At 35.1% G+C, this 27840-nt stretch overlaps 1 protein-coding gene across 3 annotated transcripts in view; it reads right to left on the bottom strand.

The window, feature by feature from the left end:
• cpda (carboxypeptidase D, a) overlaps positions 1-27840 on the bottom strand; it is a 37707-nt gene that overhangs the window by 9123 nt on the left and 744 nt on the right. Inside the window, exons 2-17 of one of the 3 annotated variants that reach the window (XM_087284206.1) lie at positions 26547-26794; positions 18535-18677; positions 18258-18427; positions 15766-16145; positions 15281-15472; positions 13246-13413; positions 13057-13166; positions 12846-12951; positions 11117-11259; positions 10836-11005; positions 9762-10064; positions 5002-5197; positions 1975-2110; positions 1742-1891; positions 1486-1584; positions 1243-1304 (exon numbers count right to left, since the gene is read on the bottom strand). In XM_087284206.1, coding sequence (XP_087140332.1) covers positions 1243-1304; positions 1486-1584; positions 1742-1891; positions 1975-2110; positions 5002-5197; positions 9762-10064; positions 10836-11005; positions 11117-11259; positions 12846-12951; positions 13057-13166; positions 13246-13413; positions 15281-15472; positions 15766-16145; positions 18258-18427; positions 18535-18677; positions 26547-26794 — 2776 coding nt within the window. Of the gene's footprint in view, positions 1-1242; positions 1305-1485; positions 1585-1741; positions 1892-1974; positions 2111-2703; positions 4395-4515; positions 5198-9761; positions 10065-10835; positions 11006-11116; positions 11260-12845; positions 12952-13056; positions 13167-13245; positions 13414-15280; positions 15473-15765; positions 16146-18257; positions 18428-18534; positions 18678-26546; positions 26795-27840 lie in introns of those variants that run through there. The other 2 variants (XM_087284207.1, XR_015509454.1) reach the window with 2 other exon arrangements.

Raw genomic sequence — 27840 nt, 5'->3', positions numbered from 1 at the left:
GCAAACAGCATCTGGCGATTATATGAAGGATTAAATAGAAGCTCTCATGCTAGATGTGGCAAACAGTTACCTGAAAATTCCATCCCACACACTTTTCATAGCGGACTTGAAGCCAATGGAAGTCTTTTATGCACTCTTCAAAAAGTGTAGATGGTGATTTAACATTCAGCATATGATCACTACTTAGATGTGTCATTATTTATAACTTTAGATGCCATGGTTTCTAAAACAAAATCTGTCAGTGTTATCTTCATTCTCATCTTTAGCGCTTTACAATTATTCGCGGTAGTAGCTCTCTCTGTCACCCCAAGCCAGAAGCCATTGACTGAGTGATTGACAGCTGATTTTAACCAATCCATTCGCGTTCAGTTGTAGAGCAGTGGGTCAATAAGAGGAGCGCGAAGGCTGGGCAAGCATTATGGACTTGGCTTTGTTTACTGCAGCAAGTTGACATGACAACTGTTTTAAACCATTCCTGAGCACTCACTGCGTTTTGCGTTTCAAGTGCAAAGATGCATTCTGCGTAAATGTCTCCCGAATCCACGCATGTGGTGAACATTTTGCAGTAAAAACTGGTCGCAAACAAAAATTTTATGCGCTCGCACAAATGCTCCCAAATATATTTTGAGGTCACATAGATAAAATTTTGGGCGCATATGCGACCAAAATGGTCACAATTTTGAGTCCTGTTATTAGATTAATTTTATTATTAAAAATATTTAATTTTTTAATATTAAATTATTAATTTCACCTATCCGGCTGTGCATGAACTAAGCTGTTGAATGGTCAGCGTATGAGGCGGCTGGGCTGCAGCTTCAATTTTGATTCAATTATTTTCTAATCGGTTGCATATGATGTTGTGAAGATGACCCTGTAATGCATACTGCAGGCCTTTTTGTCTGGCTTTCTTACCTGTTCACCAAAAATGACTAATTATATCCATGGAAATGTCTGACAAGGTACCAACAGTAACAAAGGAGGCTGGGCTTAGCGAAGGGTCAATTATTCAACATTTTATTCAGTGCACTATGTTTGCAGTATTTTCAGAACTACGAATTGATAAAAAGAGCTTCACAAAATCTCTTCTGTAAACAACTTTGACTGTAATATACATATAAAACAATTTGACGTTATTTTAATAAATATGGTCTAATTTACATCTTTTAACATAGTTAAATTTCCACCTTATTCACCTGCAGTGCCTTGCCTTTAAAAAATTACTATATTTAGTTGGTAATTTACCTTCATGCTGCCCATGTGACTGTGCCACACTGCTGCTCGAAGGACGCCACCAGGGATGTTACCTGCTCAGCAACACAGAAAGAAAATATATATTAAAAAAAATGGCAAAAATGTATCCTCTACCTATAAATTTAAGCCATTAAAAAGATTGCAATCAATGTGCTGAGCATTTTTTGTTACTGAAATAATGACAGATGGCTGTTTTCAAAACATAAGAACAATAAATGGAAGAAATCATCATACTTTGGACGCTGTTTGGACATCCAGTGTTACCCAAGTGCATTGTGGGATGGTGATCAGCATACACAGTGGCCAGATATCTCAGTGTGTCATCATTTTCAACTGAAATTGAGAAGCAAATAACAAACTTGAGAACTGAATTTATTAGGCATTTTGACAAAATCTATCTTTATGATTTTTATACTAATATATTCATATTAGTAACCGATTCATCAAAATCATTAAGTTATTACTAAATTAATGGCATTAAGTTGCATACCGGTTTGCACTGGTTTGTCATATGGATAAGTGACCAACAATGAGCCTCCATCCAGAGCCACAGAGAGAGTGAAGCCTCTTTCCTGAATCAGATTCATCACAGCGCGTGTCTCTGGCTGAGGTTCTGAAACTCGCTGAGATGCATTACCTACTGAAAAAAACACATAAAGAATCACAAGTTATTGACACACATAAAATAGTGAAGCATAAGGGATAATTTGAACATGATCCCACCAATGAAGTCAGTGTCAAGGTCTTTGCCATGCACATTGGTCATGCCAACAGTGGAGGTGCAGTCTCTTTCCTTCGCCAGCTCACGTCCATCTGGGTTGATGCTTGGCAGGATAACAATTCTTGTCTCATTTATGAGCTAAAGATGGGGAACAAAGACCATGTGAAGGTTTTATAAGATTTTTGTAAGCCTATGGGAGAGATTAATGGTAACGTACAAACAAACATGTCAGAAATCGTAATCACTAATAACAATAGCTATGTTTCCATCCACCTATTTTTATGTGGATTTTGGATGTGCGCATATGAAAAAATGGTTGATGGAAACGCCAAGATGCACATACATTTTGAAAATGCGCATAAAAATGTATGCGCATACCCGAGTAGGATAAACTTTTTACTCTATAAGAAAAAATGTGCATAAACACTTTTACCGAATAAATTCCAGTATGTGCATAAAAAAGTTATGTGATATTGTTATAAGATGTCATGTGGTGCTAAACTATGTGTTAATGGACAAGCCAGCAGGTTGACCGCATTGTAAAACACCTAAAATGCTGTTTTGGTCATTCTAAAATGCCTAACCATTTCAGAGTTATTATATTATTAATTACCAGAATTGTAAAGAGCATTTGTGCTCTGCGTCTCACGACTTCAAACGCCACCACGCACTTATTGCTTGTTGACATTTTCTTTTAAGGTGCAAGTAATTTATTAAATAAAGAAATTAAATTTTTATGTTTGATATTTGGCGCCAGTTAGTCAGGAAGTGGTGATTTTGTTTGACTCATTAGATGGAAATGGTACTTATGGGATCAAATTCCCGCCTAAAGTCTTGCAGTCACGGATAGAATAATATTGCGCGTAAATTAAAATATTGACATTATATGTAGAATTGTAACTCGCAAAAGCGTGAAGTAAACACAGAATAAAATAAAGAAAACTGCCACGTGTTGCATAGAAACTCCTCCTTCATCTGTTTGGTTAGAGGAGCAACCGTCAATCTCGACAAGTGGACCACTGATGACGCTGAAGCCTGCCTGTGATTTAAATGAAACTCGCATTGCATGTTTTGGAAACGCAAGGGCAGAATGTTGGAGCAAGAGCAACTGTAAGTGCACACAATGTTCAAATATGAGCAGAAAAACTGATTGCCTAAATGCGTTTTGATTATTGGTTTAAGCTCATTAGCTTTTGGTACACAACCTCCTTATTTTTATTCTGGATTTAGTTTTGTTTTTTTCATGTTATAAATTTACACGCAATATCAATATTTTATTTACACGCATTATTTTTTATTATTTATTTTTCTATCTGTGACCCCAATACTTTAGGCAGGAATTTGATCCCAAAGTTGTTTTATTCGCAAAACCTTTATGCGATATTCTAGTTTCAAGCATAAACTTAATTAGCATCTTTTTATGGAAACATAACTATTGACAGTGACTACGTTTACATGGACATCAGTAATCAAATTATTTGCCTTAGTCTAATCTTAGACAATAATAAGATTAAGGTGTTTACATGAGATTTTTGAATGTTTCTTTCATGATCCTATTTTACATGTTATAGCACATACTTAGATTAACGTCATTGCTTCACCGCGCTATCCGCATTTCCTCTGGAGTTTCATGTAATTTTGAGTGTTTCATTAATAATTTGTAGACTTTAACTGCGGTTGGCACTTTCACTTTTATTTGGGCATGCCCCCCGTGACAAACGAGATATTGGATGCAACTATGAACTGCTGGAAGACTGTTGCTTTATAGGAAGTTTATACCGCATGCTGAATGTAAGAAAAAAAACCCTCCACATTTCACAATGCAGGTGTCTGTGGTCTGCACTGACTCGATAGGTGCAAAGAGTGCCAAACAGCGTGTGTGTGTGTGTGGATTATTTTGTCGCAAAACGCGGAAAAGTCCTAGATGATGATAATAATTCGATTAAGATGTTTACATGTCTCTACTGCATTTCAATAATGCGACTAAAATTGGCATTCTCCAAACGTTAGAATTTGATTTCTTTTTAGTTTGATTATGACATTAATTAGAATAAATTAATAAAAAATATACATAAAATTGCTGTTTACATGGTAGATTCCTAATCAGAGTATTGTCTTAATCGCATTACAATCAAATTATTGGTGTCCATGTAAACGTAGTCAGTGTCTACAATTTGTTCTGCTTGGTTTAAATAAGATAACGCACATATAGCTAAAGAATTGTATCTGATACATAAGGATTGTGGCTCAAAGTACAATGTGGTGAGAGTTTGAAGTTCTCACTCAAGTAGAGAGAAAAAACATTTTAATTAGTGGCTCGAAAAAGCAACAATTTACAATTTAGTTCAGCTGCAGGAATTTATATTGCTAAAAACCCTGATGAAAATCTAATCATGAAAATGTATGTCTTGATAAAAATTGACTTGCTTTTTAAATTGACAAATAAAGTACTACCATGAAATATACTGTAACACTTTTCAATAAGGTTGTATTGGTTAATGTTAGTTCATGAATTTACTAACAAACGATGTAATATTTGAAACATTAGTCAATGAAAATAAAATTGTTCATTATTAGTTCCTGTTAACTCTCAGTGCATTAACTTATGGTAACAAGGATGAACTAGGATGTTAATAATGGATTATTGAATGTTCAATTATGATTAATAAATGCTGTACAAGTATTGTTCATTATTAGTTCATGTTAGTAAAGGCATCAGCTAACATACACTAATAAAACCTTAAAATACAGTATATCTCAATATACATACACAAATATACCAGCTGTCAACCATTTCTAAATATATCATGTTTCTTTAAGTTTTGATCATTATGATTTGCCCGTTTTGATTTTTGGGTTTTTTAATAGAGATATAGTAACATGAATTGAACCCAGAATATTTGTTAAAGCCTTTCCTTTTTATGACATAAGACAAAACTACTTCCTTCATCCTGGTTATTCTTGTTTCAAATAATGACATCATATGAGATCTCATCACGGGTCCTTTTTGTTCATCAAAATATTCTTACCCTGTTGATGGCTGCATTCTTGCCGTAGTTTACACAGAGACTTTCAGCAAACTCCAGAAGCAGCTCTGTGCCCACTGGTGCGTTTCCATGGATTCCTGCTACAAATCGGATCTTGGGCTTTGACGGTTCTTGGACTTTAGGATTGTTGGAGATCTCCAGAGCCCAGATATTCCTGATCTCCACACTCTGACCAAGACTTCAGAAAGGGAAAAAAATGATAAAATCATGACATCACTGAAATTGTTTGACTTTACTCAAAGTTTTGCTACAGTTATTATATCTAAAAAGTACTTTATTCAATATATAAATACAATCCTAACACTGCCTGTGGACCTATAGTACCATTTCAAAGTTTATTGTTAGATTTTGATGCATTTTGATCGGTTTGTCTTTTAATAATTATTAATAACAATTTCTAAAAACTGCATTATAAAATAAGGGAATGAAATGGCAAATGTTTCAAGCCCTTCAAAAATCAACTGAACGATAAAAAAAACAAGAAAAACAAATATGATATAGAGCACTGTGTAGGTGAAAAAATTAATAAATAAATAAATAAATAAATAAAAATAATACTTAATAATAATAATATATATATTATTATTATATATATATATTTTTTTTTCTTCTCTACATTACATGGTTTCCGCTACACTCATTCTTCCATGGCGGCCAAAATTCATCCCGCCATGGCTACACAACAGCTTCTTATTCAAAACATTTGCTACTTATTCAAAACCAAAACGTATTAAAAGGTAAGTGAATTAAGACAGCCCAAACTTTTCTGTAGCCGTAGTAGTGCTGTGCATCATTTGTTTGACCCTTTAAGGTGATGTACTGACTGGTAGGTGCGTGAGGCCAGCAAACACGACGTAACTGTATAGCCGTGCCACTCTGTAGATCTATTGAAGACATTCATAAATATTCCTAGCAAATCTAATAAATGCTGGAGACATACTCGTTACAAAAACGCACTAAATCGCACTTCAGCAGCGTTTATTTGAGAGCGCACAAGAAGATCTGCACGCTCTTGAAGCAGCTTATATTTGAGGGGCGTGCAAGAAGTTTTGTGCACGAGTAGAGGAAATCGGCGTGCAAGCAAAGAGATCCGCATGTTCGTAGGTTATTACATAAATGTGATCTCGACTTCTAATACTGCGCTCATGACATTTGTCATTGAAATAATGCCACAGGTATTATTTCAATGACAATTAGATCTGTGTAAAAAAAAAAAAGCCTGCCGCCACAGCTGAAAAAAAAATCCTACAGGAAACACTGAAATCTGTATAAATTTTACAAGTAAAATACATTTTTTTTGTTTGTAAGATTAAGATGAATAAGTATGTTATTTTAAATTCAGTTCTAATAATTCCAATCAGATCAACACTATTAAATCTAATATGGTCTTCTGAAATAGTTACAATTTCATGTTCAAATAAGATTAGAATATAGAATTAAACAAAATTAAACAAAAGTTTATTTTGTTTAATTATTTATTTTCTTACAATGAATCAAAAATGAGTAAATGTAGTGAAATGTATTTCCTAATCAGGCACTTTTATTTAAAAAAAAAAAAAATTTTTCTAAATGCATTATTAATACAATTATTCTTCAAGTCCAAACTGAACAAAATGAGTATAACAATTTTAATTATATTATCAAAAAGGTTGTATTATTACCCTCTTAAGGCCCAAGCTCTTTTTTATTATATATGTATTTTACTTTTTTGTATTGTTTTGTAAAAAAGTTACAATTTACATACCCGTTTTCTATCATCTTTTTATTTATTTATATAATTTGTTATTTTGATGGAAGTTGAATTTACAGTAGTCATTATTCCAGACTTCAAAGTCACATGATCCTTCAGAAATCATACTAACATGCTGAGCGAGAAACATTTTAATTTACACTGGGAAATTTACAAGCATATTCTTTAGGATAGTTTGATAAAAAAAAAAAAGTATTTTATATACACACACAAAAATATTACTATCACTTTTAATCAATATAATCTATCCTTGTGGTAAAAAAGCCATAAAAAACTCTTACCCACCCTAAACATATGAATGAAACTATGCTTTCCTTTTCTTTGTTCATTTAAACTTGGTGACCTTAAACTTTGGTTCAACACAAGCTGTAATTACCACAAATAACATCTGGGATTTAGCTAAAGCAAGTTTCACACTTTTGTTCATTTTGAACAGGTGTTCTCTCAGGGAAAGGCACAGCACCCTTGTGTGTTGTGCTGTTAAGACACGGGTATTACCTCCTTTAATGAGATACCTTAAAAATACTGATCCTCAAAAACATTTTTTATAAACCATGGAAATACTTACACTTTGATAAAATGCCAATATTTACATGTCTTCATTTCTTCGTTTGCCAATTTAAAATTGCCAGTTAAAGGCTCTATCGCTCAGTATAAAGGATTTTTTTTTACCACAGGTCTCGTAAGCCTAGTTATTTAGATTTTCTCTTGCACTGCTAAAATGATCACTGTGCAAAAAAAAAAAAATAAAATAAAGGACAATCATGCCAAAAATTATTCTAATAAATTTCAACATTTTTAAAAGATACATGATTGTCTTTAGAAACAATATTTGTAATGCTGATGTTCATTGCTATCAGGCTAATGTTAGCTTTTTCCATGATGTTCCTATTTAACCTTTAATTACAAATTCAAAATAAAAAATTAAAAATACTAGCCCAACTTATATAAAGTTAAAACATTATTAAAAACCAGCAAGCAGTCAGTAATAAACAAATAAGGCATTTCCATCCAATACAACAATACTGATGCACAGAAGAAAACTGTGCTTAACATTCTTCAAAAAGTTCTAACAGATATTTTGCCTTTTGTTTTTGAATAATATTGAAGAAACACTCCACCTATTTTTGAAAAACGTTCATTTTTCACGCTCAAGTCTCCTAGAGTTAAAAAGTTGACTTAAGCCATTTTTGAATCCATTTAGCAAATTTCTTGTTCTGGTGAGGGTCACTGTTAGCTTAGCTTTGCATGAAGATTGGGCGATGTAGACCAATTTGGCATCGCACGATGTCTAACGTGAAACATCACGATGGACGATGGGATCGTCGTCAAAGGCGGGGGGTGGCTGTTGTTGAATATTAATTAGTTCATAACTAATTAATTAATTGTAGCCTACTGTTTTCATTACCTAACCCACATGGTCTTTGCTTTACCCATAACCAAACCATAAATAAATAAAGTTACACACAAATTACCACCTGTCAGTCAGTTTTTCCACGGGACTCTGCCATGAATAGGCAGTGATCTGTGTCGTTACAATGGCTTTTTCCCATAGCTTGTAGAGGAGACGAGAATTTGTTTGGAGTTCGCTGTAATTTGTATTGTCATTGATGTTAACTTCCTTATTTTATTAATATTATTATGAGGAAATAATAACAAGTAGAGATGTCAGGGCTCAATCGTTTTGGTCGCATATGCACGCGAAATGTTATCCATGCGACCTAAAAATATATATTGGTTGAGTGCATACATTTGCAATGTTTTCACTGCAAAATCCTCACCGTGTGTGCAGATTTAGGAGACATTTATTCAGAATGCATCTTTGCACCTAAAAACGCCAATCGCAGCTCTCAGGATCAGATTAAAACAGTTGTTATGTGAACTTGCTGAAGTAAAAAAAAAGCCTGGAATGTTTGCTAGAACTGAACACGAATTAATTGGTTAATATAAGCTGTCAATCTCTCATCGATGCCTTCAGCCTTCAGGTGACAGGAGCTACAACTACGAAAATGTGAAGAGCTGAAGATGAGCGAATGAAAATAACACTGACAGATTCTGTTTTAGAAACCACCTAAAGTTACTAATAATGGCGCATCTTATTAGTGATCATGTGCTGAATGTTTATTCACCATTTACACTTTTCCAAGAATGGATAAAAGACTTTCAGTGGCTTCAAGTCTGCTATGAAAATAACTAAAGCCATTCACTGTAAAGTCTGTGGGACAGGGTTTGCAGGTAACAGCGTTTGCTATTAAATCTACACACTTTTAAGCGCGAGAGGTACTGTATAATCCTTCGTTTAATCCTCACGATGATGTCAGCCGTGCAAGCGGCAGCTATATGTAAAATTTAACACAGCTCATGAAAAGACCGTTATTGCTATTAAGATGACTTGCAAACAATAAGTTATATATCAGTATAAATGTGGGGCGATGGATCGCGATGCCGGCTCAGAATTGTGAAGTTATTCGGCCATTGGCGATGGACGATGGCATAGTCTATCGGCCCAACCCTACTTATTTTACTTATGATTATTTTTGTATTTAAAGTTTAAGTCTTCTGTAGTTACAACATGTAATAATACTGACGGAAAATGAAAAATTACTATTTTCTAGGCTAATATTGCAAGGAACTATACTTCCATTCTGGCGTAATTGTCAAGATAGTCTGCTCTTCCATGGCTGCACTAGGTGGAATGATATCACGCAGCGCATGAAAATAGGCAGTTGTCAGAGGGTGCCTTGAAAGCATGGAGACATGAGACACTTCCTCGGCTGTTTACTTTGAATCTAGACCTAATTGACTGTGTTTTAAAAGGTAAAATTTTGACATTATCTGACATGTTTAGCCCTTGAAGCGCAAAAACATATAACTGAACTCCACACTTGCACACTCAAAAGAAAGAGTTACGCAAAAACAGCACAAGAGGAACGTCTGTGTATAATGATCAATCAGTGTGAAGTGTGGGATGTGTTTAGAAAAATCGCTGTACCTGCGGAGAGAAGTAATCTCTGGAAAGTTAAGTGTCAGTCCACGCAGGAACTCGGAAACCTCGCCGTACTGCTGGTACCGGAAGCTACTCTCGGTAGGAGTGTCCTGGATCAGTTTGTCCAAACCGGATTGGGTTGACAGCTGCTTGATGAGGGCCTGAAACTCCCTTACACTGGGGTCCAAAACTGGGGTTGTGTTTTCTGTCTCCTGTCCGTTTGCATGTGTGGGAATCCGGGTCAGTGTGAAATTAACAATCTCCAATCCGTCCTTAGGCACGGTGACAGAAGAACTATCTGACATGTAGCTGAAAAGATGAAAGAGAAGGTACGAGTCATTTACATTCTTATACACAATTATTATTATTTTTTATACACAATTAAACAAATGCATAAACACTTTTAACACTTTTTTTTTAGAAATGAGCTGAGAATTAGAATTGGCACCAAATGTGAAAAGCCCGGACATGTATGTACATACAGTGCTGAGCAGAAATAGGCACACCCCTCACAGACCTCTCTTTTAAATGAATATTTTCTAGAGAATGCTTTACTATAACATATTTGTGTACATATTTGTGCCAAAACTGACTAGCTGAACAAACTTATTTTAATAGATATAACAGTAATAAATCTGTTTTGTTTAAATGCACAAAACATTATTGGCTATATTCACTGAATGATAAAAAAAAATGGATAAAAATATTCATTTTCAAAAAGGGGTGAACTCATTTACGCCGAGCAGTGTACATACATTATCACAATGTGTTTTTTTTTATAAGAAATGTAATGACAAAATTAAAATCAATAATTAGAAACAATTAATGAAATAAATAGCATTAAATAAATGTCAATAATTGCATGTCAGCAATGTTTGAGGAAATTCCCTAAATTGAATTAATTCCAATAATCTAAAGTTACAACATTATTCCTGCCATTAAGTAAACAATTAAATTATTTTAAATGTTTAGTATTATTAAAACAGTGACCACTTAGGGATTTAATGGCCTCTGTGAGCTTTAAAATATATGCAAATCAGTTTGGTCAAAAGTAATCACGCGTAAAATTCACAATTGTACCCTTGGGCAGAGGCAGTCAGCTTGTATTTTCCTGGAACGAGTAAGCGCCAGTAGTCCCCTAAAGAACTGGATGTGACTTGATGATGGATGGTTTCCACAGTGATGGTAGCATTGGGAATGCCAGATCCATCTTTGCTGTCGATTACCATTCCTTTTACTCCACGGTGGACCTGGATGGTCGAACAAATAGTTTATATGGTGTGTAGCAGAAAATAGGCGGAGAGAAAAAAAGCAGTTTAAAGGCAAAGTGAAAATATAATTTTTTTTAAAAAGAGTCAGACCTGATGGATGAACTGCAGAAGTGATTTGCGGTTTTGTTCCCAGTATTTCTGCAGATCCGCAACTGGCGGATATTTGTGACAGCCCAGTTCAATAGTCACCTCAAAGCAGTTTGTGTTCATGTAGTTCCAGTCCTGCATTCCTCCTGAGGGAAATACATAATGCATTCATAACACAATTTTATACCTTGCTTTCCTTAATAAAATTTCATGAACATGTTCATGTTTATGAAAATGAACAAAATTTGTCACCTTAATTATAAGGTTTTTGTCAAAATTGAGTTATTGACATATTCTTATTAATTGATAACTTATTTAAAATATAGGATGTTTATATTTTAAAACTTTTTATTTAAAAAAAAAACAAATGTTACACACGTGCTGTTTGCTATGGAATGCAAAAACTTTAAAGCTCAATATCTCAAAATCATTCAGAACGCAGATAGAACCTTATAATTCCAAAGTGACAATACCTGACAGCACACCAACATTCAACAATAACACAGCCATTCTCATCCACGCATTAGTTACTTCACGTCTTGACTACTGTAATGCACTTCTTTCTGGACTTCCTTCCAAACTTCTCCATAAACTCCAACTGGTTCAGAACCATGCAGCTCGTGTCATCTCTAGGACCCCATCTCACGAGCACGTCACACCACTCCTCTATCAGAATTGATTTTAAAATATTACTTCTAACTTTCAAGGCACTTCATAATCTCGCTCCTCAATATCTCACTGATATCTCACTGAACTTCTCCATATCTACACCCAAAAAAATAGGGCATCAGTATATTGTAAACTGATAGAGTCAAATCTTCTTTTCCAGTTATCAAAGAAATCATTTGTTAATTAATTTTAGTTTTGTAGCTATTAATTTGTTTTAAATTCAAAAGTGTAATATATACATCAGTGTAAAACCTATGACTGGTGGAAAAACATATTCTGTAATTGTGTATTGAAACCAAGTGGGTCTCCACCTTTGACACAGCCTCTCTTTGTGGCTTAAACTTACCCCAGAAATTTTTCTAAACTTTTTTACAGAAACTTGCAATGTCTAGTCAAGAATTATTGGCCATATGGATATTTCTATGATCACGCATGGACGGATCATAAAGATGTCTGTACCACATACCAATATCTCTTCAAAGTGATTCATGTTCAACTCAAATGTAATGCAGCACTGTGCGAACTGTTTGCTCAAGTAAAAAAAAAAATGTGTGCACTCTGCCAGCTGAAAGCATGTCACGCGCACCCAAATCGAACATCTGCAAACACTGCGGTGATGTCACAATCGCCGCACACAACCAAGCAAACGAATTTAGAATAAATCAGAAGTTTTTTAGTTTTTCTTTACTTAAGACATTTTAAGAAATCCTTTTATATGACTCAATAATTCATAATATAATGTGAAGAGCCAGAAAACATCATTTTAAAGAATTATAATTAGGTTTATAATTTATAATTGGGCAACTTATGTAACATATCCCTCTTTAAAAACTTTAGAAAACTGTCAAATCTAATCTATATTAGTACTGCTAAAGTAAAAAGTATAGCTCTGTGCAAGAGTAAAAACAAAACTCATTTAGATAATTTCACCAATATAAATATGTATGAAATGTAATAAAAGAAACACTTAAAATGATATTTTGGCAGTTTTCTTTTCATTAGATTGAAAACCAAAAATAAAGACAATTGACGAAAAAAACTTTTTCTGACAGTCGGTGCTCACCGTGGACATTGTACCATGCTGCGCCATTGGTGATGCCATCTTGAAAATATTCCGGGTATGAACTCATTTCCTTACAGGGGTGACCTTCATGCATTTCAGAGTTTTCCTGAAGGAAAATTTCAGACAGAGAATATTTAACTGCTACTTGATTAAACCTTTAATGATTACACAAAGCTCAAGTCATTTGTTATTACAGAAAGCCAGTATTCACCTGAGAGTAAGCGAGAGCCACCATCCTGAATACAGCATCATCTGGGGACTTGCTGTATCCGATAACGTCCTCAAGATTATCGTCAAATGGATAATTCACCACCAGAGAGCCTGATACAGACAAAGAGGTTATCGGTTTTGTTTTTCATTAGCTCCTAGTCAAACAGAAGCATTTTAAATAAGGACCCACCTCCATGAAGGTTGGCAGACAACACAAATGAGTAGTTCTTTGACCAGTTCATCACAGCCAGGGTCTCTGGCTGGATGGGATCGGTGATCAGTTTGAACCGGTCAGGAAAGTTACGGTTCAGGTCGTAGTTCTTACTGTTGTTACGGCCCTTTATGCCTTCGACATCTCCTGCACAGAAGAAAGCAGTTTCTTTGCATCCATATTATATTGTTACTCCCGCATAGAGAGTTTTTCTCACTGAGTATAGATAAATATTAGAAAATATTGTCTAGAATAACTTAATAAACACTAAATAAATATATAATACTTTTATAAAACTTGTGTAAGGAGCTCAAACAAGAATACAACGATAACAGTTATTAATAATAATATAGGGCTGGGCCACTCAAGGACATTAACCAAGTTGTTGTGAAGCCACTCCATTGATATTTTTGAGGTGTGCTTTAGGGCATTGTCCTGCTGGAAGATGAACCGTCGCCCCAGTCTGAGGTCAAGAGCACTCTAAAAGCAGGTTTTCATTGAGGATGTCTCTGTACATTGCTGCATTAATTTTTCCCTCTATTCTGACCAGTCTTCCAGTTTCTGCTGCTGAAAAACATCCCCACAGCTCGATGCTGCCACCGCTGTGCTGTAGGGATGGTATTAGCCTGGTAATGAGCAGTGCCTGGTTTTCTCCAAACATAAGACTTGGCATTCACTCCAAAGAGTTAAATTTTAGTCTCATCAGACCAGAGAATTTTGTTTCTTAATGTCTGAGAGTCCTTCAGGTGCCTTTTGGCAGGAAGTGGCTTCTGTCCAGACCCTCTACCATACAGGCCTGATTGGTGGATTGCTGCACAGATGGTTGTCCTTCTGTAAGGTTCTCCTCTCTCCACAGAAAAATGCTGGAGCTCAGACAGAGTGACCATCAGGTTATTGATCACCTCTCTGACTAAGGCCCTTCTCTACCAATCACTCAGCTTAGATGGCCGGCCAGCTTTAGGAAGGGTCCTGGTGGCTCCAAATATCTTCCTTTTACAGATGATGTTACAGATACACTGTGCTCATTGGAACTTTCAGAGCAGCAGAAAATTCTGTAACCTTCCCCAGCCTTGAGCCTCGAGACAATCCGGTCTTAGAAGTCTACAGACGTTTCCTTTGTTTTCATGTTTGGTTTGTGCTTTGACATGCACCGTCAACCCTGGGACCTTATATAGACAGGTGTATACCTTTTCAGATCATGTCCAATCAACTGAATTTACCACAGGTGAACTCCAATTAAGCTGCTGAAACATCTCAAGAATGCTCAGTGGAAACAGAATGTACCTGAGCTCAATTCAGAGCTTCACGGCATAGGCTGTGAATACTTATGTACATGTGATTTTTTAGGTTTTTTATTTCTTAGAAATTTGCAAAAATTTCAAAAAATCTTTTTTTACATTGTCATTATGGGGTATTGTGTGTAGAAATTTGAGAAAATAAATGCAAAATTTGGAATTTGGAAAAAGTTTGGAATAAAGCTGTAACAAAAAAAAAAAAAAAAAAAGGAAAAAGTAAAGCGCTATGAATACTTTCCGGATGGACTGTAAAACAAAAATACAATGGTAACAGTGAATAATGATAATAAAAATTATAATAATCTGTAATATGTCAGGTTTTGATTATTAATAATACCAGGGTATTATTATTATCCTATGTTGCCATTATAAACACAAACTTCTAATATCATGTTTCTCAGATTACAAAAAAAAACATCAATTTAACATTTTTGTTACATTTAAAGCAGCATAATAAAATTAATAATGATATCTAACAGTAATATATTTTTCTGTCTGTTTCAAAGCAATTAATAAATAATTGATTGATTGACAAACAAGATAATTAATAAAATACGCTTTAAACTTAGCATTATAACTATTCCATATTCACTGTTTAATGAACAGTTTATTCCAAAAACACAATAAAGGGCTTGCAATTTTTGTTACATGTTTATATCATAATATTGGTCAAAAAAAAGAAAAAAATGGAGACAAGTAATAGGCTGGCAAGGACTTACCCTTTTGGGACACTTCATAACCATCCGGGTTCATTGAAGGCATGATGTGGATCCGTGTGGTGTCGACAAGCTGGGTGACCTCAGGGTCAGTGCCATAGTTGCGACACAGGTACTCAATGAGGTTGAGGAGCAATTCACGACCAACCACTTCATTGCCATGCATGTTACCGATATACTTAAACTCCGGTTCACCTGCAGAGGAAGAAAACAACTTAACGGGGGATGGGACACATCCAACAGTAAAGAGTATTTGATTGGTCAGCAAGCATGACATGATATCAGAAAAATCATTTATCCATTTGGCAGAAGTAAAAAAAACTGCAAGTTTTGAATTGTTAAATACTCTAAATGTAAATTGTTACAGTTTTGCAGCACACGGTTTCAAATACAACATTCATGCAAATATACCGAGCATAACACTCGACGTATACATATGTTCTTTATGATAAAAAAATATATATATACATCAAATGGAAGGGAAGTACCTAACTCGTGGACACCAGGATTGTTGGAGATCTCCATGACCCACAAGAGACGTTTCTGCACAGACTTCCCAATGGAATAGAGGCGTGTGATGGAGCTGTACTCAGAGCTGAATTTCTTCATGAACAGCTCCATGTCAATGTACCGGTGATGCCGGAACTCCTGAGGCTGTATTGTGAGATCTGCTGCTTTGTCGCTGGCACCAGAGTTGCTGTTGTTGTCTGTGCTGCCACTGTTAGAGCTGCTGGCAGAGGTGTCAGTGGAGGATTCTGGGTTTGGGGTGGCTGTGGATCTCTCGTCATTCTCCGACAACAGGGTGATATTCAGCACAGTTGCTTTTCCCTCTTTTACCTCCACCCCAGCTACAGTCATAGGGATGTAGCTAGATAAATACAAAAATGGATTTAAAAATGGTAAACCTCACTGTGAAAGAGTCCCAGAAGAAAGATTTTGTTACAATAACAGTAGGGCTTAGCATTGATTCTGGTTCTCAAGCTTTTCAGTCAGTTCTATTCCAGTTCATTTAGGTATATTACAGTCATTTAAAAAGAAATTTGCATGAAATTCTCTATGCTAATATTTTATATTCCAAAGGGCAATGTTTCAGACCTGCAAGTTGCTTGTTGAATTATTTATTGCAAGGTTGCAGTATATTATTATTATAAGTGCTAGGCAAGAATTTATCACAATTACATGCATCCAAAATGAAAGTTTGTTTTGACCCAATTACGTGTGTATACTGTGTATATTTTGTTATGCATGTATAAACACAGGCATGCAAATGTTTGGGAAAAAAGTTAATTTATATTTAAATATAAAATATATGTGTACATGTTACAAACTATACATACATATACATACATTTAAATAAGTAACTATTTCTTTCCATAGTTTGTGTCTATGTGTGTGTGTGTGTCACATATACATGGAGTCAATCTAGGGCCATATATACAGTTGAAGTCAAAATATTAGCCCCCCTTTGATTTTTTTTTTCTTTTTTTAAATATTTCCCAAATTAGGTTTAACAAAGCAAAGAATTTTTCACAGTATGTCTGATAATATTTTTTCTTCTAGAGAAAGTTATATTTGTTTTATTTCGGCTAAAATAAAAGCAGTTTTTATTTTTGTAAAAACCATTTTATGGACAAAATTATTAGCAAAATTATTATTAAGCTGTTTTTGTTTTCAAGTCAACAGAACAAACCATTATTATACAATAACTTGCCTAATTACCCTGACCTGCCTAGTTACCCTACATAACCTTTAAGCTGTATAAAAGTGTCTTGAAAAATACCTAGTTAAATATTATTTACGGTCATCATGGCAAATATAAAATAAATCAGTTATTAGAAAGGAGGAGGGGTTAAGTTTTGAGAAATTAAAATAAAATTTGCAAACAATAAAGAACAGCAAAAAAATAAAAATAGATAAAAAAAAAATAAATAATAATATATATATATATATATATATATATATATATATATATATATATGCATAACATTTTTATAGCATTGCCTTTACAAAATCTGTTCAGTCAATTGCAATGCTCATTTTGATTTGCTTTTTAGTCAATGGTGAGTTTATTTATTAATTTATTTTTATTCCAAATAATTTTGCTCGTTTTTGCACGTTTTAATTTTTTAATTTAATTATTTATTTATTTTTTTTTGCAAATTTCATTTTATTTCTCTAAAATTATTTTTGATTTACAATTTTTGAAGATTTTGCATTTATTTATTTCTTTTTGTTAAATAATTTATTTTTGGTTTGCAAAACGTTCTTTTATTTTGTATTTTAAGTATATATGGCCCTAGATTTACTCCATACATATACATAGTAAATATATAAAACCCGCGCGCACACACACACACACACACACACACACACACACACACACACACACACACACACACACACACACACACACACACACACACACACACACACACACACACACACACACACACACATATTATGTCAAAACAAACTTTTATTTTGGATTTGATTAATCATGATTAATCTGTTCCCAGCACTAACTATTATTAATATAATTATTATTTTTTTATTAAATGAAGGACTTTATAAGAGTCATTTATTAGTTATTTTTACTATAAGCCAAATGGTTTCAAGTCTCTTGATTTTTTTGTTATAAAAATGAGTTTTTGATTGTTAAAAAAATGTTGACCCTCATTTGTGAATCAGACTACAAAACTAATACAGAATTAGCTATACATTCATAAAATTCTCATAAAAATCAGCTGTTACTAACAATATTGGCCATGCTGTTTTTTTAATTACAAAAAACAAACAATTAAATAACATTAATAAAAAAAAACTCACACGAGTCATTTGTTCATTAGTCTTGTAATATAAATGCAAAGTTTTAAGTAACTAAAAAAAGGTTTTCACATTTGCTTCTGAATTGAGCTTTTAAGAATATTGAATATGTACAGTTTTTATCATAGATATTCACACCATAATAATTCCTACATACCCCGGTGCTACCGCGGTGATGCTGTAGGTGCCAGGCAGCAACAGACGATAGTAGTCTCCAAAACGTGAGGTGCTCACATTGTGTTTAATGTCCGCAACCATAATCACAGCATCAGCGATAGGAGCTTCATTTTTGGCGGCCCTTACAAAGCCACGCACTCCAATATGAATCTAAACAAACACATAACAACTCTGAAAGCTGAACAGTACTGACATTTCTGTAGGCCTCATTAAAAACTCGCCATGCATGTCATCGCTTGCACATTAAGTTCTTGTACCTGCTCCATGTAGGCCAGTAGGGCGTCACGATTGTTTTCCCATTCGGTCTTGAGTTGGGATGAGGGTGGGTATTTGCAGCAGCTGAGTTCCATGGTGATTTCCAAACAGTTCCCCTTCAGGTAATTGAAATCCTGCATACCCCCTGTATGGAAAGTAAGGACAAACTGTGTACCAAAGGCATGGGATGAATTGACATAGTGGGGTTGTCACGGCTTAAACTTTAAGCGTCTGCAAACACAAAGAACATCTAAATACAAAGAAGTTTTCAAAAGGAGTGACTTCAAGAATGATTGACCATTTGCTTACGTCAGGTCCATATAATAAATGCAGGGGGGGTTGTTGGTCCATGCAAGGTAACCTAGTTTTGGATCCTTTTAAAAATAACTTGAATCCATTTTAAGATGGATTTTAGAGTACAAAGAGCTGACAGATATGGGTTAGACAGCAAACATCGATCATGGCTACCTATAATGCCAAACCCATCTTTGCTGAAACTCATAGAACACTTACTGACCTTACATTGTCTTTAGAAATCACAGAGTTTAGAAATATACTCTAGATTTAGTGGTAAAAAAACACTTAACTAACTAGTAAAGTAAAGTTTGTAGCTTTATGGTGGCTTGAGAAAGCCTTGTCTGAAAGTTTGAAGTAGTTTTAAAAGTTTAAATCATTGAAGTAGTTAAGACGTTAGACATTGGCATAGATAGATAACTATAGTATAAGATAACTGTCATAAATATTCTGTGCGTAAATAAAATTCACGCATCTGTAATTGTAAAATCGTAAAGAAAAACAGATCGTACTCGTAATTTTATAAGGGTACAATTCCAAAATCTGCGATTAGAACAGACACAGATATGACATTTTCTTTGCTTGTTTATATGTAACTGATAAATTTACGATGGGTGTACTTTACTTAATCAACAGATGTCATGTTATACTTAAAAACTGTTAAGTGATCACTGAGAAATTCTGTGCTTGCTGCCTGTAACGTAAATTATGCTCACAATATTTATTTACGCACAAAATATTTATGACAGTGATTTAATTCCATAGATAACTACATATATGTCAGTGTATTTCTAGTATGGATCGTCATGTTTAATGTTCAGAGTTTTGCTAACTGAAGGGGGGGTTGGTGGGAGTTTTACGAATTGAAGAGCCAAAAACTGAAGAGTGGGGTCCCTGGTCTGTACTACCAAGGTCGGCGATCCGACAACTGTACCAAAAAGCTGAGAAAAGAGGGAGAGGCGGTCGGGGGTGGGGATGAAATTTCGGGAGTTTTCTGGAAGACAGAACAAAACGGGAGATGGGTCTGAAATACAGGAGACTCCTGGGAAAAACGGGAGTGTTGCCAGGTATGCTCGTTAGTTGGTTGATTTGAATGGTTGCTAAGGCTTTGCTAGGCTGTTCGGAGTGGTTGCTAGGATGGTTTGACTGATTGTTAAGGCATTTCTAGGCAGTTGCTAAGGTGTTCTCAGTTGTTGCTAGACAATTGCTAAGGTGTTGCAAAGCAGTTGCTAGGGTGTTCCAGGTAGTTGTCAAGGTGTTGCTAGGTGATTGCTGGGGTGTTGTGAGTGGTTGCTAGGTGGTTGCCATGCGGTTTTGAGTAGTAGCTAAGGCATTGCTAGGTGGTGGCTAGAGTGTTATGACTGGTTGCTAAGGTTTTGCTAGATGGTTGCCTAAGGTGTTCTGGTCGCTGCTAAGGTGCTGCTAGGTGGTTACTAAGGTGTTGCTAGGTGGTTGCTTAAATTAGCATGTTGCTAGCATGTTTCTAGCATAATCTACCATGTTTTTAGCATGGTTCTAGTATGAATTAGCATGTTGTTATTAGGTTTCTAGTGTTTAAAAACTAGCACACTGTTAGTATGAATTTAGTATAAAACAGCATGTTGCTAGTACATTTATAATTTAAATTAGCATGTTACAAGTATGTTAGTATGTTGTTAGTATGTTTCTAGTATATATTTAATATATTGCTAGTTTGGATTGGTGTGTTGTTAGTATGTCCAATGTAAAGTTAATGGCAGTTTTTTTTTTTAAATAGAAGTCTGTGGGACAGTGGCTCGGGGGCTGTACATGGTTGCTAGGGTGTGGCTAGTAAGTTGACTTAGTGATTGGCAGATTGGTTAAAGGAGTTAAATGCGCCCAACATTAAATCTGTATGACTGTCTGGCGGAAAGATATGAGGTCATAAATTTTGACCCAATGTGTAGTAAATGGGACTTTTCCAAAATTTCTGGGTCAATTTTCAGTAAATCGTAAGTTGGATCAGTTGGAAAATACATAGCAACTTAATTCAGTATAGTTTGGAGGTTTGGAGGTTGTAGTATGAACGGTCTAGGAGGAGATGCGTTCTTAAAATAGTCTAAAGAAGATTTTTGTTTATATAATATAATAGTATGTTGCCTGTCTTATGCCACCATAAATAGGCCAATTAATTTTCTTCTAAGGTGCCACTGAATGAATATCTGGATATACTTGGGTATAGCTGAATGATAAGAGTTCAGTATGTGAAAATGATATAGCCTCAAGCACTATTGTTTCCTCAATCTCCTGTAGATCCTCAAACAAACAATTCCAATGAAACACAGTCCAATTTGATAAAACCCCAGACTGTGACATTCCACTTTAAGGAAGTGTAGGAAGCCGGCAGCTATGCGTTGCCACAGAGTATTTCAGCTGTTGACATCTCAGAGTGAAAAATTCAGGGATTTCAGGAAACAGAATCTATTCAGCTCCACCCTGATGAGGCATGCGGTCTGATTATTGTGTATATATTGTGAAATTTACAGTGTATTTTTATAGTGATACACAATTGTATGCTTGTATTGAGGCAACACACACGTGAACTGCTAAATATTTTCCTTTGTCTTAGTCCCTTATTTATCAGGGGTCGCCACAGTGGAATGAACCGCCAGCTATTCTGGCATGTGTCTTACACAGCGGATGCCCTTCCAGCCACAACCCAGTATTGGGAAACACTCTAGCATTCACTCACTCACAAACTCACTCACACACTCACTCACACACTCACGCAAAAAGGCCAATTTAGTTTAACACTGTTGAATATTAATGTTTAAAGCATATCGATGTTTCATGTCATATCACTCAGCTCTTAATCTGTTCTAATCGAGCGAAAGAATGGCAATTAACTTAATAAAATTTTAATCCATGCATGTGTTTTCAGATAAACTGAACCCACAAAATAAAACTCTGTTGGTCCCTTTTGTTGGGTATAATAATAACTTAGCCAATGTGTTTTTCACATTACATAACTTAGGATCAGTAATGGAAGAACTGATTTAGTTGCCCACAGATAGCTCGCTAGCTGCTAACGTAAATCTCTTCTCCACTTCAGTTGAAATCATTAACAATAAAAATAAATAAACAAAAAAACACACAGAAAAAGCTTTTCATTGCGAATTTAAATGTCACACAAAGCACTGTCATAGAGTATAAAAGCATCTAACAAATGCAGAAAATTAAGTATAGCCTAGAGTTGAGGACTGCTCTCTGCATTTATCACACAAGACCAGGATCAGAGGAAGCACCTCATCTGAATCTGAACTAAACAAACACTTCAAACCATCTACTAAATTAGCTAAACCAAACTAGAACTGGAACAAACTCGAGATGGAAGAAAACACAACACATATACTGTATCTAAGTGTGTTTTTACCATTTTAAAATGCACTTGATTGCCAAAGATGTGGGCTTATTGACTTTCACAGATGAATAACACAAAAGCAGAAATAAGAGGGCAAAATGCTCTAGCATTCGTGCAATGTCATTTTTATAGTAACAGCTAAATACACTTGCCAAACATAGCAATGCTCAGGGCAGCTATTTCCAGTCATGCAAATTCAGAGGACAGACCAAATTGTAAGCAAATTGCCTGTAAATCTAACCTTTCAGTAAGATAACAACCAGTAAAACAGTTACTTTATTTCAAAACACGTCATGCGGTCTAGAGTAAAAAGACTGACACTCACAAGACGACTCTTGTGATTAAAAGCAACATGTTTAATGAAGGTGCTAGACACACAGTTACTCTGTTTGTCAGAGTCACACATCCTTATTAACAGTTATTCTGACTGTAACGGCTACACAGAAAAACAAACAAACGTGACGGCATCCTGATGAGTCAAAGAGAGAGATCCTGTTTTAGCACATGATCCTTGTGCATAATATTAGGTAAAGAGTAAAGACTAAGGTTAAACTTGCTTATTAAAATGTGCCACAGTGTCATGGTAAAGTGCAACAACTATTCTTCATTCTGAGAACCTTCCATCATGTTTTTATTTTTCCCATACAAGTATGAGGAAACAAGAAATGACTGCCTAGACAGAGCTGGAATTGTCATAAAACGATTAAATATTAACTTTATAAATGTAGCCAGTGGTCTGTAGATCTTCAAAGTATATTGAAGACAGGATTTAGGTCACAGAACAGACTTTTTAAGTTGCTACCTTGATCCTATATGATAAAATATACCAGTTACTAAAACAAATAAGTATGACAATTTTGTAATCTGTAGTTATTATTACGGACTAAAAATTAAACTGCAAAAAACAGTTTAACTTACTGAAATAAAATATGAATGTCAAAAAAATGCAAACTTAAAACTTTCTAAACTAATCGAGAGAGTTTTAAAGCCGAAATTTAAAAGATATTTTTAATACTTTTTAAAGACCTTCTCAGAATATTTTAAGAACTCATCGCCACTTCAAGTTCTAATCAGTATTAACCCTTTAACTTAATAAACTGTTGTTAATAAACAGTTGTAGTTAAATAAATCAATGAAGCACAACTGCAACAGAACCCAGATAAGCTCGAAAGGAACAAATTACGTGGAGAATAAATTAAAGAATAAATTACAGTGTTGTTTTCAGTGACCGGCTTCAGCCACTGTTTCAACTCGTCTTTCTCCAACCAGAATTACGCAAACTTGCATTTTCCCATTTTGCCGTCTGTTTCGCTCTATGGTTTTGCTACATGAGGAGAGCGTCGCAAATTATGTGACATCAGCCAGACGGAGGAGCTTGGCTGGACGCCCCAGCCCAAACTAATTGCGTGGATTGAGCAATATCTAGCAATATGTCAATTTTATGGCCAATGTCAAATTTGGCCATTTATTAGTATTTATAAAGTATAATCAGTGGTGGAAAGAGTACTGAAAAAGCATACTTAAGTAAAAGTACCATTACTTGCCTAAAAAAATGTAGTGTGAGTAGAGTAAAAGTACCTGTTGTAAATATTACTCAAAGTAGGAGTAAAAAGTAGCCCTTTTAAACGTACTCATGAGTATTGAGTAATGAGTATTATGCTGTTAAAACTTGATGCTTTTACATGTAATTTGTGGATGTGTGTGTGTAAGCCTAACATTCTGTAGTGCATTTAGTTATTGCCCAGCAGGCACACAATGTCATAATCAGGTAATATCAAGTTAGATTTAGGTGGTGATGTCAGGTGACCAAAATTCAATGTCTAGCCAGCATTTAAGGACAACACTATTTTGATGTCCAATAATGACATCAAATAATGTTGATATTTGGTTGATTTTAGGTTTTTAAAAAGTGACCAAAATCCAATGTTGAGCCTACATCTTAAACCAACATTCTATTGATGTCAAATATTGACATTTATTCATCAGTTATGGCAACCAAAATTCAACGTCTGATAGATGTCATGGTGGTAACGTCGACACAACGGCAAGCTGTAACATCATTAGACATTGATATTTGGTTGGTTTTAGGTTGGACGTTGGACATTGCGCTGACGTTGAGTTCTGATGTAAACCCGATTTTCATTTCCCAACAAAATGCAGCGTCTCCACGACGTTATAGTACGATTTCAATCTGACGGCATGTTGACGTCTTGTGCCTGCTATGTGTTTAAGGCCATTTCGTAATCATACAGTAAATATCCATCATCTTCTCATCAGTGACATGCATCTAAACCAGGGGTGCAAATACTCGGTCCTGGAGAGCCGGTGTCCTGCAAAGTTTAGTTCCAATCCCAATTAGACGGACCTGGGCTAGCTAATTAATCTCATACTAGGCTTTCTCAAGTTCTCGTGTAACGACATCATCACCTGCCAAAGTTCAGCTCCTTCCAATACTCAAGACCACAAGAACAGAGGATGCGTGAAACTTCCCGGATGTGATCTTAATATGGAGGACGCACCGATGCAGACTTGAGCGTCAAACTCGCTCTGGAAGTCCCATAAGTCATTGCGACTGGAGGTGGGAAGCGCAGCATTTTATCTAGATTTATTAAGTTCAGAGATTTACCTTATTTACCTAAGGAGTTTCCCTAAATGAAACAGTGGAGGTAAACATTACCATGGACATCTTAATAAAGGAATAAACACATTATTGGGTGTTTGTTTGCTGAAATTCGTAGTAAAATCAGTTTTATTTATATTGTGCAGAGTATATTGATAATGTTTTTATGCACAGTATATATTTTTAAAAGGGGGGAAAACAAATCTTTGTATGAATGCTGTAATGTTTAAATAATTTACCATTTAAAACCCGTGAAGGTCATGTGACCATCAGGAAGAACGCAGCATCTCATTTCTCAAAGGACGGATTCTTTGCCCTCGTGGTCTCCCGAGTTCGTTCTTCCGAGGACATTTGGCAAGACCGGTCTCCACAAGAACGCAAGTCCGTTCTCTGCGTTCTTGGAATTAAGAAACAGCCTGGGTTTGGGCATCCCTGATCTAAACAGTCTCTGGGTCAATGCATGTGAAGATTTTGAACATCTTCTTGGACACTTAATGCTTCCAAACATGGAAGTAGTTCATTATGATGCAATTTACCTTCTATGTATGACTTGATTGGACAGGAATTACAGGACTGACTTTACTAATTCCCATAGACAAGAAAAAATAAAGTAGTGACTGCAGGTTGAAGGAAAGTAGTGAGAGTAAAAGTACATTTGCACTAAAAATGTAAAGTACACATTTTTAAAACTACTCAGTAAATTACATTTCCTGAGAAAAATAAATTAATTACAGTAATTTGAGTATTTGTAATTAGTTACTTTACACCACTGAGTATAATCTTTTTCTACATCCCTAATACTTCCCAATCCCTAATCCGCTAACCTAACTGATAAGTAGCAAAGTAGTAATTTACTGAGGTGAAAATCTTAGAAAAATGTTAGAATTTTAGTGCTTAAAGCATGACCAAGAGAAATGACCAAGATGTGAAAAAGTATTAAACTTCTACTAAAGTTAAAATGAAAAATAAAAATGATTGCTGTGTGACTCAATCTGAAAGACAGCATGCTGAAAAGATAAACGTAATACTTTGAGCACACGTCATAAAACAAACAGCTAAAGATCAGGTGACATTTGCATGGGAATTAAACTCAGGAAGAAATCTGATACCAAAGAGGGTGTCATATATTTAATGTTGGCCTCAGATATGTCGTAATTCATAATATTTTCATCACCCCCTCACATAGAGAATTCTCCTAGTGATTTCCCCTTTGTAAACAACAACCAAACAAAACTTGAAGGAATCCTGCCCAAATACAACAAATAAGATGTATTTACTATGAGGCTGGTTGGGCAAGTCCTAAGTACATCATGGACCTGGCCTGCAAGCCTCAAGGCACATTTTGGATCAGATTTCTGCAGTTTGACAATAATGGTTGAGAATACAGACTGCAGAGACTGAAGTTACAGCCTGGTAAGGAAAGTAATCAGAGAACGCCAGAACAGTAAGCTTACAGACCAGGTTTTGGATTACTTCTTAGACTATTGTCTTTCTAACCAGTGAAAACGTTATAAACATCCCATGATGACTATATATATGGAATGGTCTGAGAGAACTAAAATGTGGGTGAAATCAAATAAAGACCATTCCTTGCAGTGCATGCAAAATACCCCACTGGATTGGAAATTTGCATTTGCATGACTGCTAAAAAGACTGTGACATTCAGATAAACAGAAGAAAAAAAAATGAAAATTTGAAGAATGTGTAAGATGACGACGTACCTGGTACGTCATACCACTTTGCTCCATTTGTGATGCCATCCGGGAAGGATTCGTTCACGTTGTCCTCACACTTTGGCTGCCCGGTTTTCATAACCGGGTTATTCTCTGCGTAAACAAGGGCCAAGTGCCTGAAGAGGGCATCATCGGGAGATCTGCTATAGGTGCCATCAGTAGAATGACCTGCAGAGTCATCATAGGGATAACTGGCCACTACCGTCCCGCCGTGCAGATTACCAGAGAGAACAAATCTGGAGGGAAAATTTATTAAAGTAAACACGATGCATATGCTGGATTCTAAGACTCTACAGACACTGCACTTGCAAAAATAATAACCACAACAATACTCTCAGAAAATAAACTGAAATACTGTAGATGTTAATTAGAAAAGGGTATATCTTCTAATTAATATATCTCTATAATTATTACTATTAGCTCTACGAGTTGACATTTTTTTTAATATTATTGACATGGTAACACATTATAATAAGGTTTCATTTGTTTACATTTCAAAACTGCATTGATTAGAAAGTTACTATACTAGTAAACATATTTGTAATGTAACTTTCAAATTCATGAGCTAAACAGTTGTATTAAACTAATGCATAACTAATGGAGAACTATTGTTAAGTGTCACAATTATACCCGTTTAAAAAAGTAATCAGAAGTGAATGAGTGGGATTTTGTATGAATTTTAATATTTTCTATTTCCAAGCATTATTACTAGATAACTAAAACCCTTTTAGAAAGTCCAGTTGTAGGTAAACGTCTGCTTTTTTGAAACCGAAGAAGGTTTCTAACTGATTTAAAGCATTCATTTACTCCTTTACTCATCACAAACTTGTTGAGTTTTTTTTTTTCGTCTGTTGAATAAAAAAGAAGATATTTAGAAAAATGTATTCATTGACATCCACATTCTCTGTTTTTCCTTCTATTGAAGGTAGTTTTTTTAAATAATTTTCAAAGTAAATGATTTTGTGTTGACAAAGGGAGGCTCAAAAAGATTTGAAACCACTTGAGGGTGAGTAATTTGTGAGAGAAAGATTACATTTAGTCCTGTAAAAAATGCTGGGTTCCACACAATCAATTTGTGTTGGCACAACATGAAGAACTAAAGTTAATTTATTAGTTTTTACAAATTTAGGTGGGTTTAACATAAAAAATTAGGTTGTCCCCCCAAAAAAACTCAAGAATTGTGCTGTTCCAACTCATTTTAAATAAGTAGTTTTAACAAGCAACATTTTTGAGTGAGGGTTGAACTATTCCTTTCATATGGTCATAAGTTTGATTTTTCTAG

Source organism: Danio rerio, chromosome 15 (assembly GCF_052040795.2).
Source record: "Danio rerio strain M-AB ecotype USA chromosome 15, GRCz13ab, whole genome shotgun sequence".
NCBI classification, from domain to species: domain Eukaryota; kingdom Metazoa; phylum Chordata; class Actinopteri; order Cypriniformes; family Danionidae; genus Danio; species Danio rerio.
Note: the sequence above shows the minus strand (reverse complement) of the source record. Positions and strands in the feature narration are given on the sequence as shown.